The sequence below is a fragment of the Mus caroli genome, chromosome 12, assembly GCF_900094665.2.
Source record: "Mus caroli chromosome 12, CAROLI_EIJ_v1.1, whole genome shotgun sequence".
Taxonomy (NCBI): domain Eukaryota; kingdom Metazoa; phylum Chordata; class Mammalia; order Rodentia; family Muridae; genus Mus; species Mus caroli.
Window position 1 is genome coordinate 68,542,058 of NC_034581.1, and position 19,314 is coordinate 68,561,371.

General features: G+C 37.6%; 1 protein-coding gene across 7 annotated transcripts in view; it reads left to right on the plus strand.

Annotated features, from left to right (window-relative positions):
* Positions 1-17,153, plus strand: part of Hif1a (hypoxia inducible factor 1 subunit alpha) — a 39,555-nt gene extending 22,402 nt beyond the window's left edge. For 2 of the 7 annotated variants that reach the window (XM_029484517.1, XM_029484518.1), the window contains exons 5-15: positions 681-793; positions 2,088-2,290; positions 5,986-6,092; positions 7,446-7,593; positions 9,322-9,542; positions 10,144-10,427; positions 11,308-11,472; positions 11,581-12,014; positions 13,726-13,834; positions 14,555-14,681; positions 15,190-17,153. In XM_029484517.1, the coding sequence (XP_029340377.1) occupies positions 681-793; positions 2,088-2,290; positions 5,986-6,092; positions 7,446-7,593; positions 9,322-9,542; positions 10,144-10,427; positions 11,308-11,472; positions 11,581-12,014; positions 13,726-13,834; positions 14,555-14,681; positions 15,190-15,341 (2,063 nt within the window). In that variant the 3' untranslated portion in view covers positions 15,342-17,153. Of the gene's footprint in view, positions 1-680; positions 794-2,087; positions 2,291-5,985; positions 6,093-7,445; positions 7,594-9,321; positions 9,555-10,143; positions 10,428-11,307; positions 11,473-11,580; positions 12,015-13,725; positions 13,835-14,554; positions 14,682-15,189 lie in introns of all 7 variants that reach the window. The other 5 variants (XM_029484515.1, XM_029484516.1, XM_021178824.2 and 2 more) reach the window with 3 other exon arrangements.
* The last annotated feature ends 2,161 nt before the right edge of the window (positions 17,154-19,314 follow it).

Sequence of the window (19,314 nt, forward strand, 5' to 3'; positions counted from 1 at the left end):
GGCATCAAAGCTAGGCCTACATGTATGTACTAAGGGAGTACTCGTCCATTGAGCTACATTCCCAGTCCCTATTTCTGTAACTTAAAATTGTAAACAAGGTCTCATATGTAGCTCAGGTTGGCCATCTCCATCCTCCTTCTTCAGCCTCCCTAGTGCTGAGAATATTGGTATGTACCATCATGGCTAATTTCTGTAACTTCTGATAGAACATTCTTTCTGGCTTTCATACTCAGATGCTATTTACTTACAAAAGGTAAGTTGGCATTTTTAAAGTTCTGTAAACACGTTGCTGCTTATTCAAAATTGAGTTATCACAGTTGGTAAAAGACATGACGTATTTACTCAAGTTCTTTTGAAGGGGACATACTTATATACTGATAGACATTTATAGGGTACACTTACACCATTTTCTTATTTTCTTTACTTGGACCAAACTCACCAGCACAGATGAATAATTAATCCTGTGAAGTGTGGACTCTCCTCCCACAGTTCAGGGAGTCACTGCCGTCTTACACACACTCTCACTGGCTGGAGCTGTCAGACCTACTGACGTGCTGGAGTAGGTGAAGAGGGAGCAAATCATCGTTGTGTTAATGCTGAGAGCCTCGCTTTGATGCTCTCGTTGTAACAAATTTCTATGTTTAGCTGTGACTTAAAACTTGGTTTCTTGGTTTCATTAGGCCCAGTGAGAAAAGGAAAAGAACAAAACACACAGCGGAGCTTTTTTCTCAGAATGAAGTGCACCCTAACAAGCCGGGGGAGGACGATGAACATCAAGTCAGCAACGTGGAAGGTACACAAGCTGAGCGTGCACTTGATTATAGATAAATAAACCTATACACATACATGCTAGTATCAAGAGCTTTCACCAGGAGTGCAGAAAGTCAGCTGACCCTAGCACTTGGGAAGCAGAAGATCAGCTGCTACAAATTTGAAGGCAGCCTTGTCCTCACAGCAAGTTCCAGGCCAGCCAGGGGAACACAAGCCTTACCTCAGAAAACAAAACAAACAAAAGAGTTTTGCTTAGAGTTATGAGGGGAATGGAGAAAGTACTTAGTAATTAAGAGCATTTACTTGCCAAGCACCTGGCTTTGGTGCTCAGCACCCATGTGTCAGCTCACTGTCACCTGTAACTCCAGTTCCAGGAAATCATCCAGTATCCTCTTCTGACCTCGTCAGGCACCAGGTACACACACAGTGCACACACACATACAGATAGAGCACTTACACACATAAAATAAAAATCAATTTCAAAATAGACTTATGAGGGAAAAGTATAATTATTCCCTTTTGCATATTTGCATTTATATTCAGTATATGTAATCTCCATTAAAAACAGTATAATAATTTGACAGTTTGAAATATAAACATAAATTATTGGAAGTATGATATTTCTATACTAAGCTAACTTATCAGTTGGCTTTGCCAACTAGTATTTAAATCCTAATATAAGTATAATTTTCTATCTCAGTTTCCTTTTTTTGTTCAGTGTTGAACCGTAGTCACCAGAGCAAAATCAACTATAATGACCAGATTAGTGAAGAAGATAGCCTAGACTTAATACAAGGAGACCTTTTTTTTAATATTTAATAAGACAAATATTTTTCATTGTGTGTGTGTGCACGCGTGTTCATGCGTGTGTGTGTGTGTGTTTTAGTTGGATGCATGTAAGCATACCATGTGTTTACAGAGGCCAAAAGAAGGCATTAGATCCATATTCTGGATTATAAGTGATCCCTAGTTTCTATTTTATGTGCATGGATGTTTTGCCTCCATGTATATCAGTGCATGCATGCCTGGTGCCTGAAGAAATGAGAAGAAGGTGTCAGATCCTCTGGAAATATAGGGTTACAAATGATTGTAAGCTGCCTTGTGAGTGCTAGGAATCAGATGTAGGTCCTCTGGAAAAGCAGTAAGCTTAACCACTGTCTCATCTCTAGCACCCTACCTTCATAATGGTTTTTTTTTTTTTTTTTTTTAAGAATGCCTCATTATCTCATAATGTCTTAACTGCTATGCCATCTTTCCAGCTCCCCTTACCTCTTTCTATTTTAAAAAGGTAACTTTATTTTCTTACTCATATTCAGGTGCTTCACTGCACGGGCCATATTCATGTCTATGATACCAACAGTAACCAACCTCAGTGTGGGTACAAGAAACCACCCATGACGTGCTTGGTGCTGATTTGTGAACCCATTCCTCATCCGTCAAATATTGAAATTCCTTTAGACAGCAAGACATTTCTCAGTCGACACAGCCTCGATATGAAATTTTCTTACTGTGATGAAAGGTAAATTAACTATTTTATATTTTTAAAATTTAGATTTTCTTGTAGCCTTTTCATATCACTATAGTAAAAACTTAATTGATGTGTTCATGAAGCTAAATATGAAGATGCATCCTGGAACCCAAAAATGTAAGATTAGCTTTTATACTATAAATACTGTATTTAGCTATTATACAAAATCTATTAAGATGAAATTCTTGACCACATCTAGTGGCATCCTCCTGTAATCTTAGCTATGAGGAGACTGAGACAGGAGGAGGGTAATTTCCAAGTCAGAGGTGGATCACTTGTCCTACATGCAAAAGGCACTGACTTCTTGCTGTGGTACTGCAAGCAGTGAACACAAAAGTCATGAAGTTCTTTTGTTTGAGGGAATTTTGCTTAAATTCAGAAAGTAACTTTTAAAGATAAACAGTTTATGTAGAGTAGGCAACAGTTTTGGTCTGTAACCTACATGTTCTTCTTGAGCACCATCAACTCTACCCTTGGTTCCTGTCACCATTTCCCAAATCTGTTACTGCTTGTGTGTAATTGTCAACTTGATGTTTCTGCCTACACCATTTTCTTAATAATGAAATAAATACTCCTGTTTCTAAACTACTCTACTGCTCCCAGACAGCCTAAGTTACTGCACCTCTTGTGATACCTAATGTTGTTGACACGGCACTGTTGAAACCTGACTGTAACTTTACCACTTAGTAGTAGTTTGTAGTAAATATTATAAATGCACTGTCAGCCGGGCGTGGTGGTGCACGCCTTTAATCCCAGCACTNGGGAGGCAGAGGCAGGCAGATTTCTGAGTTCAAGGCCAGCCTGGTCTACAAAGTGAGTTCCAGGACATCCAGGGCTACACAGAGAAACCCTGTCTTGAAAAACCAAAAAATAAAATAAAATAAATGCACTGTCTCTCCCATCGTACTATCTACCTTGTGCTCCTGTCATTAAATTCTTTATTTCATTCCCTTTGGCCTGAATTGTTACCATAAACTCCTAAGCTGCATTTCTACCAACAGATTTGTGCCTTTTTACTTGTACATCCACTGTATCCAAAGGGGGCTTCCCAAGGTGAGGATCAGATTGTGCCCTTCTCTTGTTAGAAATACATCGGTTGCTTCTTGTAGTACTGTAAGTGGGAAGAAGATTTTTATTTGTCAAAAGATAGCTGTACATTCTGGGTATGTCTGTGATCTTAACACTTGGGAATTGAGACAAAGCTGACCTAAACTACATATGAATGCCTGCCTGACTGTCTCAAATAAATAAAATTTAAAATAGGTATATATTTTAAAAGCTGAAAGTAAAACAGACTTGTGCAGTTAAATCTAAATGTATTAAAATGTCAAGGAAAGGTATTTACAGTCTAGTCCCTTCTCAGTTCACCAAATTAATCAGGAGTTGGGAGAATCACCGATCTGGATATGGTTCCAACCACTCATTACAAAGAGTTCCATGTTCTTTTTTAATGTCTTGTGCCTTTGCACACACTGTAAAAGGATGCCTAAGAGCATCTTCTTAGGCAACATCCCTTGCACATGCTTCTGTCAGTGTTTATTCTGCTGCTGTCTTACTGGTCCTTTTTTCTGCAAGCAGTGTAGCCTGTTATTAGAGGCAGATGTTCTGTAGCCAACTGAAATTCTGACAGTGGCACCTAGATAATGATGAGCACATCAGTCCTTTTATGGTATCACTTTCCTGTTTGTTTATTTGGTTAGTTTTTTGGGTTTTTCAAGACAGAGTCTACACAGCCCTGGGTGTTCTGAAACTTACCCCATAGACCAAGATGGCCTCCAGCTCACAGAGATCCATCCACCTGTCTCTATACCAAGAGCTGACGTCTAAACTTCTAATATCAAGACTATCCGCAAATAGCTGTTTATTGTACTTAGTAATGTAAGGTATAATCATTTGGCACATATATTTGAGTATTTGCTGTGTTCATAGAAATGATGATTCTTGTGGACAAATGCCATCCTATATAGCTGCTTTAGAACACACGTTTTCTAATCTACTGAGAACAGCCTTGGTAAGAGTTGCAGAAGCGACTGGTCCACTGCTCACGGAGTGTGCAAGGCCTGGGGTCAGTACTCAGCATGCAAACAACTCATTTTCTGGGTCTCTTACCCTCTTTTGGTACTGAGTTTCTATGTAGTTCTCTAAACTTGAGTCTGTTTCCTCTTGCTTCCCCCAACATACATGAAATCAGTCTGCCAGGAAACTGTCTGGTATTTCTATCTTGATTTCTCAATGTCCTTTAATAGTCAACATTCCTCAGATTGAGAAATACTGGTTGATATGTGGTTGAGTCAAAACGTCCTGAGTCTCAGTATACACAATCTTCATTTATCTGATCCTCTTGCCTGCATCTCCTGAATTCTTTCCCTCCACTTGCCTGTACTAGTCAGGTTTGGCAGTAGGTGCCTTTACCTGCTGGCCCTAGATATTAGAAATGTCATGTAAGATTTTCATAATTGGGCAGTTTTTTCCATATCTTCATTCTGAGGGGTTATGGATGCAAGAAGTTCCTAGAAAGAAAGAAAAAAAATGGAACCAGAAAGTCTAGCATGCAGAAGACCCTAGGATCCATCACTCAGTACCAGCACAAGGGGGAGGGGGAGGGAGGGATTTTTGGGTCCCTAGATTCTGTCCCTATTACCATTCTTGAATAGAGGGGAAAACAAATATTTTTAAAGCAGTTTATTTTCATTTGTAGTACTGCCATCTAGTGTTAATGTGTTTTGGTATGTCCCTTTGTGAAGAAGTGCTAGTTTATGTTTTAAAAAATCTGTTTTGTTGGGTTTAGAGTAAATGGCAGATCTTAAACTGGGACAAAACAAACTATATTATTTAACATACTGTATGAGCATACCTTGCTTATGCCTATTCTGTGATTAGGTGTTTTCTTTTTTTGCTTGTATTTTGGATAAAAGATGTAAGTATCTTTTACCAGCACCTCAGTTTAAAAAAGAAAAAAAAGTCCCTTGAATTCTAAGCCTAGCAGTCTCACCCTTGCTTCATGTTTGTTCCCAGAAAGGCTTTAGAGGAAAACATTTGCAGTTGGCGTAGTGTATCAAGTACAGCCTTGCCTTCCTCATAAAGTGTGTCTTCATGGCTTCCTGCAGGCTCATGCAGAATCAGCTTGAGTGCCCTCCCTAAAGGAACTGCCAGGGACCAGACAGGCTATGGAATTCGATTCCAGCCCATACTCAATTAGATGCCGTTCTTTCATCTGAAATTAATTCTCATAAAATTAATATTAAAGCCAAGTAAAAAGACTTATCCTCTAAAACATGACAATGGTTATTCCTTTACTTTCTACTTAGTATGAATATCCTTGGCTTAATGATAGTGGAGCTTTTAAAGTGAGGCCTTGCCAATGGGTCTAAAAATTGTAAGGTAAACAATTTAGCTCTATGAAAAATATTGCTAGTGATTTAAACTGTATTATAAGCTAATTGTGACTGTCTTTGGAACTTTTGTCATTTCATTTAGCATTATCAATATTTAATAATATCCTGCTTTGATAGCAACAGTATGTATAATAAAAAATTTTTTTTAAGATCATTCTTTTGAGTGAAAGGATAAGAGTCAAGGATGAATCTAAATGACACAAAGTCTGGTTATTATACTAAGTATAGAATTGTTAAGGGTGAATTTTAAACTTATTAAGTGAGGAATAATGTTGTTTTGTTTTGTAACAGAATTACTGAGTTGATGGGTTATGAGCCGGAAGAACTTTTGGGCCGCTCAATTTATGAATATTATCATGCTTTGGATTCTGATCATCTGACCAAAACTCACCATGATAGTAAGTACAATAGAACTCAAGGAGTGGGCTGGAGAGATGGCTCAGTGGTTAATAACACTGACTGTTCTTCCAGAGGTCCTGAGTTCAAATCCCAGCAACCACATGGTGGCTTACAACCATCCATAGTGGAGATCTGACACCCTCTTCTGGTGTGTCTGAAGATAGCTACAGGGTACTCACATACATAATTAAAATAAATAAATAAAACTTTTTTAAAAATTAAAAATAAAAAAAGAACTCAAGGAGATAGTCTCACTGCTTAAGTCCTGCAGTCTCTACTGTTGTATCTAACTTTCTAGTTAAAATTGCCACCCAGTCTCCAGACTCTTCATAAGACATCTTGATCATGAAATTACTGTTATGTTACAGCTGTTCACTTAATAATACATAAAACTTCCCTAGAATTTTAAATACAGAAGTAAATAAAAGTCAAATATTATAGATTATCTCCATACACATGTCATGAAATCAATGGTTGGTCAATAGAAGGTAGTCAGAGCATTTGTTCCATGAATCAGTGAATGGGATGAGTATTACACACATGTAATATCTGACACTCTTGACATATGATGAAGTCTGAGATCCCAAAGTAAGCCAAAGTTCATAATTTCTCACTTGCTTGTTTAATCTGGACCTAGAAATGACTTCCAAATATGATCTGAGGGTATTGAATATCACTGTATTAGTATGAGTTGCCCAAATTATAGTCAGAGCATGGATACTCACAATAGCATTGCCTTTACTGATTTACAGCATTCTCCTCAATCAGTAAATGATGCAGACTTCATGAACTACTGGAAGGCTACAGTATGATATCCACTTACAGTCAAAGTTCTGTAGAGTGGTTTGGTTGTATCATTTTCTTGAATGTGTCCTGTGCTTAATCTCTAGTCTGACAGTGTGACCATACTTCATTGAAGGAACTGCAGCTACCCTGTTCCTCATTTCTGGCTTTCATTCTTTTACAGTAAGATAGGGCTTTTATTTGGGGTTTATATTCAGGTGGGTTTGGGCTTCTCTATCAGCTTAAACTGTCACAACTATTTTAAATAATAAAAGATTATTTAAATATCTTTCCTTTTTAAAAACAAAACAGTGATCCAGCCAGGCATGGTAGTGCATACCGTTACCCCTACCTACCCGACACCCCCAGCACTCCAAGACAGAGGCAGGTGGGTCTCTGAGTTTGAGGCCAGCCTGGTCTACATAGGGAGTTCAGAACAGCTAGGGCTATACAGAAAGACCCTGTCTTTAAACAAACAAACAAAAAAACAAAATGTAACAATCTACATTTGACACTTACTTGATTGAAACTTCAGCTACATTTTCTTTGTGGTGCTTTCTAATCCCTAGTGTTCACTAAAGGACAAGTCACCACAGGACAGTACAGGATGCTTGCCAAAAGAGGCGGATACGTCTGGGTTGAAACTCAAGCAACTGTCATATATAATACGAAGAACTCCCAGCCACAGTGCATTGTGTGTGTGAATTATGTTGTAAGGTAAGCTTGGGAGGAGACACGTTTGTGAGGAAAAGTGGTAACTCTTTGGATTTTCTGTGCCTTTATTAAGAAGAGATAAAACTACCTAGCAGGGGTAGCACACACCTTTAATCGCAGCACTTGGGAGGCAGAGGCAGAGTCAGGTAGATCTCCATGAGTTCAAAACCATCTTGGACAACAGAATAAGTTTCAGGATAGCCAGAGCTACACAGAGGAACCCTGTCTTGAAAAGAAAAATAAATAAAAACTGATTTTGTTTTTACCTTTCTTTTTCTACTGGATTATGATTTATACCCTGACCCACCTTCTCAAGCCAACTGTGCCATTGATCCCACAAAATGATATCATTTATTTATCAGTCTGTGGATCAATTTTCCTAGTTCAGTTTCTTGAGGCCAAAAAGATTCTAATGAAGTTTAAATGACCGCCTTTTGTGACAGGCTGTGTAATATGACCCGGGACTTTATTTTATGTCTATGAACTCTATAAGTTATTTTAGTTCAGTTCCTCTTCATTACCAAAACATTCTAATCTGCTTGCCAGGCAGAGCTCTCTACTGTGGTTAGCTCATTTTCTTATGTTCCATACTCTTTACCCTGCCTCACTGGATAGGCTTTGCTGGCCTGGAACTCACTGTAGACCAGTCCAGCCTTGAATTCACAGCTTACCTACTGTGTGGGATTGCAGGGCTGCCCAGAAGTGTCCAGCACAACTTTCATCGATGCCACCAAACCCAGGTTACCCCACTTTGGCCATTTTTGGGGTCTTAAAACTTTTAGTTTTTGTTGTTTCTTTCAGGGGGATATTTTTAGTGCTAGGATCAAACTTAATGCCTTAACACTTCTAATTGCAAAGAATCATCTTAATGCCAAAGAGCTCTTTTGTGATTTTTGCCTTTATGCAAAACTATTTTTCTTGTCTCCCTCATGATTGTTACTTGATCCCAAGTTTTACTTATTATCCTTTCTGTGAAACATCCTTTCTTCATTTTAGCAGTGATCATAGTATATTGAAATTGTTTGCTTATCTATTTCACACTGAATTATATAAACTACTTGAAGACAAGAGTTTATGCTTTTGTCTTTGTACTCTTAGCGTATTTCATTTATTGAACATGTAATATGTTATTTGGAGTACCTTGATGCCAGACATGAAGCTGAGTGGTTTTTCATCATTTCTCTTTCTTCTTTCCTATCCTGTGAATGACATCACTATATTATTTTCACCAAGAAAATATGATACCCCTCATAAAGACTTTGGCCATTATTGTATCTAAGATTACCCACAGAGCATGCCTTGCGTATTAATGCTGAACAGTTATTTTGTGCCTATTTCATTGTAGCATCAGCACAGAAGTCCTTCCTGCTTATGTCCTTCATGCGCTTTAACTGCACATGTTCTTGTCACCACCTCTCTTCTCAATGCTGTTTCAATTTAAATAAGTTGAATAGTTTAATTAGTAAATTTTGTTTATATTTTTATCTTCATATTGGTGTTTTAAAACAATAAATATTTCTCAATAGTACAACACTTGCTTAGGGCTCAATCCTCAGCACTGGGGGGGGGGAGAAATGTTGCAAGTATACATGAAAGATTATTCATCTCAGGGGTGTTAAAATGCTTTTACTATATAAATCCTATTTTAAGAGACACAGTCATTCCATAGTCCCCCTCCTGTCATTGTTTCTAGTGCCCGTTTATAAATACTAATCTCTCCTTTTTTGACAGTGGTATTATTCAGCACGACTTGATTTTCTCCCTTCAACAAACAGAATCTGTGCTCAAACCAGTTGAATCTTCAGATATGAAGATGACTCAGCTGTTCACCAAGGTTGAATCAGAGGATACAAGCTGCCTTTTTGATAAGCTTAAGAAGGAGCCTGACGCTCTCACTCTGCTGGCTCCAGCTGCTGGCGACACCATCATCTCTCTGGATTTTGGCAGCGATGGTCAGTGCTTAGGTACTCTGTCCACCACTCCAGCCCCTGCTCAGCTGCTCCATGCCTCAGCAGCCTCAGCTCTTGGCTTATCCATTCACATGATGCTTACATGTTTTGTTTTTAATAGTCTCCTCAAAAGTATTGTGTCTAATATTTGTTTCGGAAATATCACAACCTTCCTGCTTTTATTTTTATTTTGGGGAGGGGCGGGGATTGTAGCTCAGAGTATCCTGAAGGTATTTCTTGGTGCCGTCTTAATTCCTCTCAGCCACCTCACTGCACCATTCAGTAGAGTTAAATTGCAGTACATGTAGTTGGGTAAATGTTAAAGGCATTGTACAAAGCAACTGTACCATAAAAGCAAACATAAAAATGAAAACTGTTACTTCAAATTAAGATATATATAAAAAGGTTGAAGGTACATGTCTTACTCCTGTCAGTGGTGGACTATAAACAGATAACTTATACTTACTTAATGGTCATTGTGTAATATCTATAAACTTTCAAGTAAAGAAACTGATTGAATCACAACTCTTCTAAAAATCAGAAAATAATCTATGAATGTTAAAATCCTGATGTTCTCTAGATTGACAAACGCTTTCCTCTGCAGACACAGAAACTGAAGATCAACAACTTGAAGATGTTCCATTATATAATGATGTAATGTTTCCTTCTTCTAATGAAAAATTAAATATAAACCTGGCAATGTCTCCTTTACCTGCGTCTGAAACGCCAAAGCCACTTCGAAGTAGTGCTGATCCTGCACTGAATCAAGAGGTTGCATTAAAATTAGAATCAAGTCCAGAGTCACTGGGACTTTCTTTTACCATGCCCCAGATTCAAGATCGGCCAGCAAGTCCTTCTGATGGAAGCACTAGACAAAGTTCACCTGAGGTTGGTACCATGATCTAAGAAAAGGTCAGGAATAAATGCCTGAAATTGATAGAACTCAAAACTCATCATATCTAGGTTGGACCAGGGCAGAAAGTGTCATAAACGCTGTTTCCAAATACAGAACAATTCCATTTCCGAACTTTCTACTATTAAGACTACTTAGGAGCAGAACAGCTTAGATCTTAAGTTAGTGAAACACAAATAAGTATTGATTCTCCATTAAACTGTTATGGATTAAAGCTGCCAAGTGTAAGTTAAAGAGTATGGAATCTCAAAACCAAGATTGAGAATGTATTCTTTTCTCTGATGCTTTGCCCAGCACAGAAGTGTGTGATTCATTTTGTCACTGATTTCATAAAGTAAATGTAGTGAAAAATGAAGAAAAGTAAAGTTTTATGCTCAGTCTACCTAGCTACCACATTCACTACTGAAATTCTTGAACTCCTAGCACAATAGAGTATCCTCTAAAATATCCAGTAGAATAGGCATTTTAAGATTATGGTGAAAATATCATGTAATTAATTGGATGATTATGTACCATTGTGGAATCTGAATTGTTTGGTGAATGTTATTATGTAGAATAAAAAAATCTGGGGTGAGGGTAGACAACATTTGTGGCTGGTCTTATTTTGGTTTTATTTTATTTTATTTTTGAGACAGGGTTTTGCTGTGTCACCCTTTTAGGCCTGGCACTCACTTTGCAGACCAGGTGGCCTCAGACTCACATGCAGATAGAGATTCTTCTGCCTGTGCTTCTTGAGTGAGTGCTGGGATTAGAGATGTGCACCACCACATCAACTAAACAAGTTTTTTCATTGTAATTTCTAGTTAGATGAAACTTTATGTAATATTTGTGTGTCTGAAACTTCTTAACAAACAGAGACTTCTTCAGGAAAAAGTAAACACTCCTAACTTTTCCCAGCCTAACAGTCCCAGTGAATATTGCTTTGATGTGGATAGCGATATGGTCAATGTATTCAAGTTGGAACTGGTGGAAAAACTGTTTGCTGAAGACACAGAGGCAAAGAATCCATTTTCAACTCAGGTATGCTTATCACCTTGCTTGTTTTGTACTTTAAGTGACTGGGTTTAACTTGTTTTCCCTTTTACAAGACTGGTCACTAAAAAGCCTCTTGTATTTATTGTTTGAAAGGACACTGATTTAGACTTGGAGATGCTGGCTCCCTATATCCCAATGGATGATGATTTCCAGTTACGTTCCTTTGATCAGTTGTCACCATTAGAGAGCAATTCTCCAAGCCCTCCAAGTATGAGCACAGTTACCGGGTTCCAGCAGACCCAGTTACAGAAACCTACCATCACTGCCACTGCCACCACAACTGCTACCACTGCCACCACCGATGAATCAAAAACAGAGACAAAGGACAATAAAGAAGATATTAAAATACTGATTGCATCTCCATCTTCTACCCAAGTACCTCAAGAAACGACCACTACTAAGGCATCAGCATACAGTGGCACTCACAGTCGGACAGCCTCACCAGACAGAGCAGGAAAGAGAGTCATAGAACAGACAGACAAAGCTCATCCAAGGAGCCTTAACCTGTCTGTCACTTTGAATCAAAGGTATTTGTATGGAACATAATTTTGCATGTTCTAGTATATATGCAATGTTAAATGATTTCTAAACGTAGAGCCAACTTTCTGACATACGCTTTAAGGGACATCATAAAGTTCATTTCATGCACTGTCTGAATTAGAACAGACACTCAAAAGTCTAACTTCTCTCTCTCAAACAATACTATCAACTGTCTAAATATAGAAGGTCAGAGATGTCTTCCAACATCTGTCTGTCATTTATAAATTGAATCTCTAAAATAAAGTCCAGCCAGTAAGTTCTATAAATGCCAGGAATCTCTTCATGCTGCTGTTCAGAATGGGAAACAGCTGTCTTCCCTGCTTAGATCTTTCTAACCTGGGGCTTTTGTAAACTAACCTGAAGAAGAACCCTTCAGCCACATGGTTCTTTTTCATCCCAGATTGCAGCTGGTGATCTTGAGTTCTCATTGGTAAATATGGATATTTGCAGGCCTTCTTTCTGAAATCTTGTGTATATTTGCAAGAAGAAAAAGAAAGCTTTTATTAGATCTACCAAGAGTCCTAACGTGACTTACAGTATTGTTTTGATAGAATGAAGCAATGCTTGAGCAAATATTTAGAATTTCTGTATATAATATGTAATGGTATTTGACATGTTTTAAAGCAAGGAAAATCCTTTTCACTAATTAGTGAGTAGAAGAAAAATGACTCCTTTTGTATTATATCTAGACAGAGCAAGCTGTGGGTGATAGCAGAAAGAAGGACTGCAGGGAGCCATGTTCCCCTATCCTACTTGAAGCACTGGGACAGGCCTGCCTTTTTCTTGAGCCAAAAAAAAAAAAAAAAAAAGGAGTGGGGCTTTAGATGAATTTAGTATTTTCAGTTGGATATAGTAATATATTCCTTTAGTCTTGGCTCTCAGGCAGCTGAGTCAGGAGAATTACAAGCTTAAAACCAAGACTGTAGTGGTGTGCACACACACAAAATAAATAGATGTACAACCAGAGGTGATACTTACATGATAAACTGACATATTTCATGAACATAACATGCTTGTATAAAAATGTAAAACCAGCTTGTCTATACACTGCATGGCTTGTAAGTATTTTAAAATTTAAAGCCCACATTCATTGAGGAGTTAATCATGTATGACTATGACTTAGCCATTTACTTGGCGCTCTATTGAAAAACTAACACAAACGACAAACTTAATGACTTCATAAAGTGGTTCCTTGTGGCATACTGTTAATTTCAGATACAGCAGCTTAGACATATTGATCAGTACTGAGGTCAAAGTAGCAGATTACAAAGGTCACTGAGGAGACAAGAATGTGAAGGCTGGGCTTGTATTTCCATGGCTAAAATGAATTAACATTGGGACTTAGAACAAACTACCAAACTGCCATCAATTTCTCATTTATAAAATGTTTGCAAAGTACCTGTCATATCATCCCTGAGTGGTAAAGTGAGGTTAAAATGAACATAAATCTTGTTTGGTTGTTGTTCCTGTTTTTGAGGCACTATGTAGTCTCACTATGTAGTCAAAGCTAGCTTTAAAATTAAAATGTAGCCAGGCTGGATTCAAACAGGGATTATAGGTGTGTAGTTCTGTGTCTAGCTGAAACACTTATAAATTGAAAATACTATACAGAAATGAATCATCTTGTATTTCAGTAGTCCCCAAAATATAAGTCCACTGAACAACAGTGGTTTTATTTTATTTTTTTTTCTTTTCCAGAAATACTGTTCCTGAGGAAGAATTAAACCCAAAGACAATAGCTTCGCAGAATGCTCAGAGGAAGCGAAAAATGGAACATGATGGCTCCCTTTTTCAAGCAGCAGGAATTGTAAGTATAAGTGGTGCATTGTATTCCAAATAAATACTAAAAATAAAGTTGTACTTTCAAAGCTATCATTGGGCTTTTTTTTTAAACTTACATTTAATGAATAAATTCTGGTGTTACAAACCAAACATGACAGGCAGATGTAGAGGAAATACCCTCAGTATCCCCTCCACTCTCATTCTTTTCTCTGTAAGTTATTTTTCCTTCTTATAGAAGCACTGGGGCTGGAGACATGGGTCAGCAGTCAAGAGTACTGATTGCTCTTCTGAAGAACCTGGGCTCAGATCCCAGTTCCCAAAATGTGGATCACAGCCCTCTGTAATGCCAGTTCCAGCAAGTCTAATATGTTCTTCTGGCCTCTGCTGGCATACATGCAGGCAAAATTACCCATATACATAAAAATAAATCTAAAATATTTTTAAAATAAGCAATGTGTTTTAGAGATAGTTGAGGCTAGCCTATTGCCAGAACAGAGTGAGTGGAAAGTAATATAAAACACATTAACAGTGTCTTAATATGTTTTATGGATAGGAATGTTAATGGGTAAGAAATAACCTTTGTCATTGCTATTATAAGAATAAATGAAAGATTATTTAAGAGAAAAAATTTTTAGAGGATTGTTTAAGAAACTGGCTTTTTGGTTGCTATTAAATATATACTGATTGCAAAGTTTTTTATTGTAAAAAAATGCAACATACTAAATATTAACTTCATTCTTTTTAGGGAACATTACTGCAGCAACCAGGTGACTGTGCACCTGCTATGTCACTTTCTTGGAAACGAGTAAAAGGATTCATATCTAGTGAACAGAATGGAACGGAGCAAAAGACAATTATTTTAATACCCTCCGGTTAGTGTATTCTTTCTGCTCTTAGCCAACACAAGGAAAAGTTTGAATATAAAAAAAAAAATTTTCGAGTTTTTCTCCAAGGGACAGTGGTTTTGGTTCCTTAGAACGAATAAAAAGTGGCTAGACAGTGGTGGATGAGCCTTTAGTGCCTTTAGTCCCAGCACTTGGGAGCCAGAGTCAGGTGGATCTCTGAGTTTGAGGCCAGCTGGTCTACAAAATGAGATCCAGACCAACAAGGACTACAAATACATAGTGAAACCCTGCCTCAAAGAGAAATAAAGGAAAGGAGATGTGCGGTGCATTTTGTCTGCTGCCTGCATTCAGGGATTAGGCATTTCAGAGCACACTTTGTGTTAACATTCTGACAGCAGACATAAACTCAATTACACTTACTTAGGGTTTGCTGAGGGGACTAAAAACCCTTCTAGAAAATTTATTTTACCCAGTACCTACTGCACAGTAAGTGTTTAATCAATTTAATGATGCCAGGCATCTCCCTGTTTTTCAGACTTAGCCTGTAGGCTGCTGGGGCAGTCAATGGATGAGAGTGGATTACCACAGCTGACCAGTTACGACTGTGAAGTTAATGCTCCTATACAAGGCAGCAGAAACCTACTGCAGGGTGAAGAATTACTCAGAGCTTTGGATCAAGTTAACTGAGCGTTTCCGAATCTCATTCCTTTTGATTGTTAATGTTTTTGTTCAGTTGTTGTTGTTTGTTGGGTTTTTGTTTCTGTTGGTTATTTTTGGACACTGGTGGCTCAGCAGTCTATTTATATTTTCTATATCTAATTTTAGAAGCCTGGCTACAATACTGCACAAACTCAGACAGTTTAGTTTTCATCCCCTTTCTACTTAATTTTCATTAATGCTCTTTTTAATATGTTCTTTTAATGCCAGATCACAGCACATTCACAGCTCCTCAGCATTTCACCATTGCATTGCTGTAGTGTCATTTAAAATGCACCTTTTTATTTATTTATTTTTGGTGAGGGAGTTTTTCCCTTATTGAATTATTTTTAATGAAATGCCAATATAATTTTTTAAGAAGGCAGTAAATCCTCATCATGATCATAGGCAGTTGAAAATTTTTTACTCATTTTTTTTCATGTTTTACATGAAAATAATGCTTTGTCAGCAGTACATGGTAGTCACAATTGCACAATATATTTTCTTTAAAAACCAGCAATTACTCATGCAATATATTCTGCATTTATAAAACTAGTTTTTAAGAAATTTTTTTGGCCTATGGAATTGTTAAGCCTGGATCATGAAGCTGTTGATCTTATAATGATTCTTAAACTGTATGGTTTCTTTATATGGGTAAAGCCATTTACATGATATAAAGAAATATGCTTATATCTGGAAGGTATGTGGCATTTATTTGGATAAAACTCTCAATTCAGAGAAGTTATCTGGTGTTTCTTGACTTTATCAACTCAAAAGAAAACAGTCCCTATGTAGTTGTGGAAGCTTATGCTAATATTGTGTAATTGATTATTAAACATAAATGTTCTGCCCACCCTGTTGGTATAAAGACATTTTGAGCATACTGTAAACAAAAAAATCATGCTTTGTTAGTAAAATTGCCTAGTATGTTGATTTGTTGAAAATATGATGTTTGGTTTTATGCACTTTGTCGCTATTAACATCCTTTTTTCATATAGATTTCAATAATTGAGTAATTTTAGAAGCATTATTTTAGGAATATAGAGTTGTCATAGTAAACATCTTGTTTTTTCTATGTACATTGTATAAATTTTTCATTCCCTTGCTCTTTGTGGTTGGGTCTAACACTAACTGTACTGTTTTGTTATATCAAATAAACATCTTCTGTGGACCAGGCCCCCTTGGGTCAGCTCTTATGTTTAAATAACATTTGTTTCAACATTTCTAGCTCCTAAAACCATTTCTCAAAAATTTAAGTTCTTTATAAAAATTAGATTGTACATTTCTACATTCATTTTATTGCCATTTTCTAATGTATGATGTGTCCCCAAATGTCATGTTAAATAATGACATCATAATATTGCATTGTAAAGAGAATTTTTTTAGAATTTTGCCATTATAAATGTATGAGTCTATTAAAATATAAAGCACAAACCTTCAGTATTTGCAGTATGAATGGAGTAAGTGAAACAGTTCATGAAACATGATCATACTGTTTTGAGGGCTCAGGCTCTTGCGTGCATGTCTAATCTGTTCCCATTAGCAGGAGAGGGAAGCTAGGGCTGAAACAAGAGTTTCCCACGCTCTCAGGGAACTATGTGGCATGTCAGAGAATCTTAGGTCTCAGAACATATCTTGTTTGGTTTTGGTGATATTGGTACATGGCACATTAATATGCAGATACATTTTATAGATAATCATATATCACCTGATGTTTCTTTACTTTGCCAGCTTTAAAAAAGTATCTTATGCAATTGTGAATTTCAGAAACTTCCAAATAAACACCACAAACCTTTCAGCTTATATGCAGATCTTTCTAGTTCATGTATCACTTTGTTTTAGTATTTTAAAAACTTTGTTTTTAGATACTTGATTCTTTTTCTCTGTTTTTCTAGTACTATATCTGTTCTGCTTTCATAGTCTAAGTTTAAAAAATCAGAAAGTCTAGAAAGATATAAAGGTAAGAGGTGGAATCTGGGCGTGCACTTAGGAAGCAGAGCTAGGGTAATCAGGAAGTCCAGCCCAGCTCTGGCGACAAAGCGGGTCCAGGCCGCGGGGGGTACAAAAGAGGGCTGCATACCCTGTGTCTTGTGTAAAAGAAGAGATGGAGAAGGAGGTTAGTGTGTCCCTACACCTAGAGATAACAGTCTTTTAGAACCCATTGGTGTGACAATGAGGATCAAACCCAGGCTTCACATGAATAGGAGGCAAGCATGCCATCATTGTGCCAAACTCCAGCCCAGAAACCTATCTTCACTCACTCCTTACATAACCAGTGAGAGAGAGCCTTGTCCTGGGGTTAAATCCTAGGCCAAGTGAGTTTCATTTAGGGAGCTGCTCTTAATCTTAGGATGAACCAGCGATTGGTTACAGATATGTAGCAATTTGGAACAGAGTACTAATATTAATTCAAAGTACACCATGAGCCAACGTGCATCCACATTTAAGGATAGACAGCTCTAGATGTCACCTGCATAATATTCACAGTTCACAACATTTAAAATTTACGTTTAACAAATTAGCTTTAGTTGAAAACTTGAAGTTTATGTACAGTTTCCAAATATTTATAAATCTGTTATATGTATGGAAGTGACTTGTGAGCAGTGGTTCAGAAGGGAGCTTTTAGGGAAATTAAGTATCTACTTGTGGTCTCTCAGGAAAGAAAGAAGCTGCCCGGATTCCAGGCAATCAGCCACTCCTTCCTAGTACACTAGACTCCAGATACAGTCAGCCGCTCCTTCCTAGTATTGCCCACCATCTTGAGTTTCTCTGCAGTGCTTTTATATATAACCCTGCTCTGGTACCATAAGCACTTCTCTCCCTCCTGGCAAGTATATCTATGCCGCCCTATTCTCTGGTGCTGCTATGAATGCATAACTAGTAATTACTCTCCCTTCACCAAAGTATGGCAAAAGGAATTAACATATTTTGTTTGTTCGGTGTCACTGGCATAGAACTGAAAATGGTGACCCATTACCAATGGCTGACTTGCTGAAGTGCTTTACAAAGTCTGAGTCTAAATGACATGAATGTCTGAATTCTACATGCCAGACTTAATAGCTAGCTAGCATTTTGCACGTTAGGTTAATTCACAATCTCTATAAAGTTATGTTTGCATTTCACTTTATAGATTCTAGATTCTGGCCATCAGTGACTTTAGAGCCTACAGCCCTAACCATCAGTCCACAGAACATACTGGTTTCCCCATTGCGGACTGTTTAAAGAGCACCGAGGACTACACAATGAGAGCAGAAAATGGAGGGCCGGGTGTCACTTAAGAGTGAGGTGACACATGTGGAAGAGGAATGGCAAGCTACAAATAAGAGTGTTTTTAAGCTACTTAATGGGTTTTGAGTTTGAACTAAAACTTTACTTCTCTGAATATAGAGACATGGAAGTGATTGGAAGTGTAAGGTATGACGAAGATTTGACATGTAGGAGGCTTACATAAAGATGCATGCAGCTTTCTCAGAGCTGTTGGAATTAACAGCATAACAGACATGGTTAAACCTTAGGGTTACCATTCCGAATCTTACTTCCTCCTCTAAGCCTCTGTAAGAGGTGTGAAAAGTCCAAAGTTCTAAGGCAAGAATGTCAAGCAAAGAGTTGGGGAAAGGAAAAATGAGGGGCAGGAGGGGGATTCTCTTTCTTTAAAGTTTAATTCAATAAACCCTTAAGCATGTTGCTAGCTGGGATTTAAAAAACAAAAAAGTAAAAACAAAAACTGTTACGGTGTTTCAAGTCTGCCCACCTTGGGCTTATTTCTTTACTTTAACGTCGTAGCTTTGAACCTGTTGTCCAGGATCGTTTGCGAGTTTGAGCAATCTGTAGCATATGATCCTACATTGTCTCTGGTCAGATAAAAGCGACATTTCACCACACCCGTTCCTCTGAACGCCTCCTGGAGCTTTGTGTTCACACCCTTAAGCCGTTTGGGAATATTTTTTATTCTTACCTGTCATGA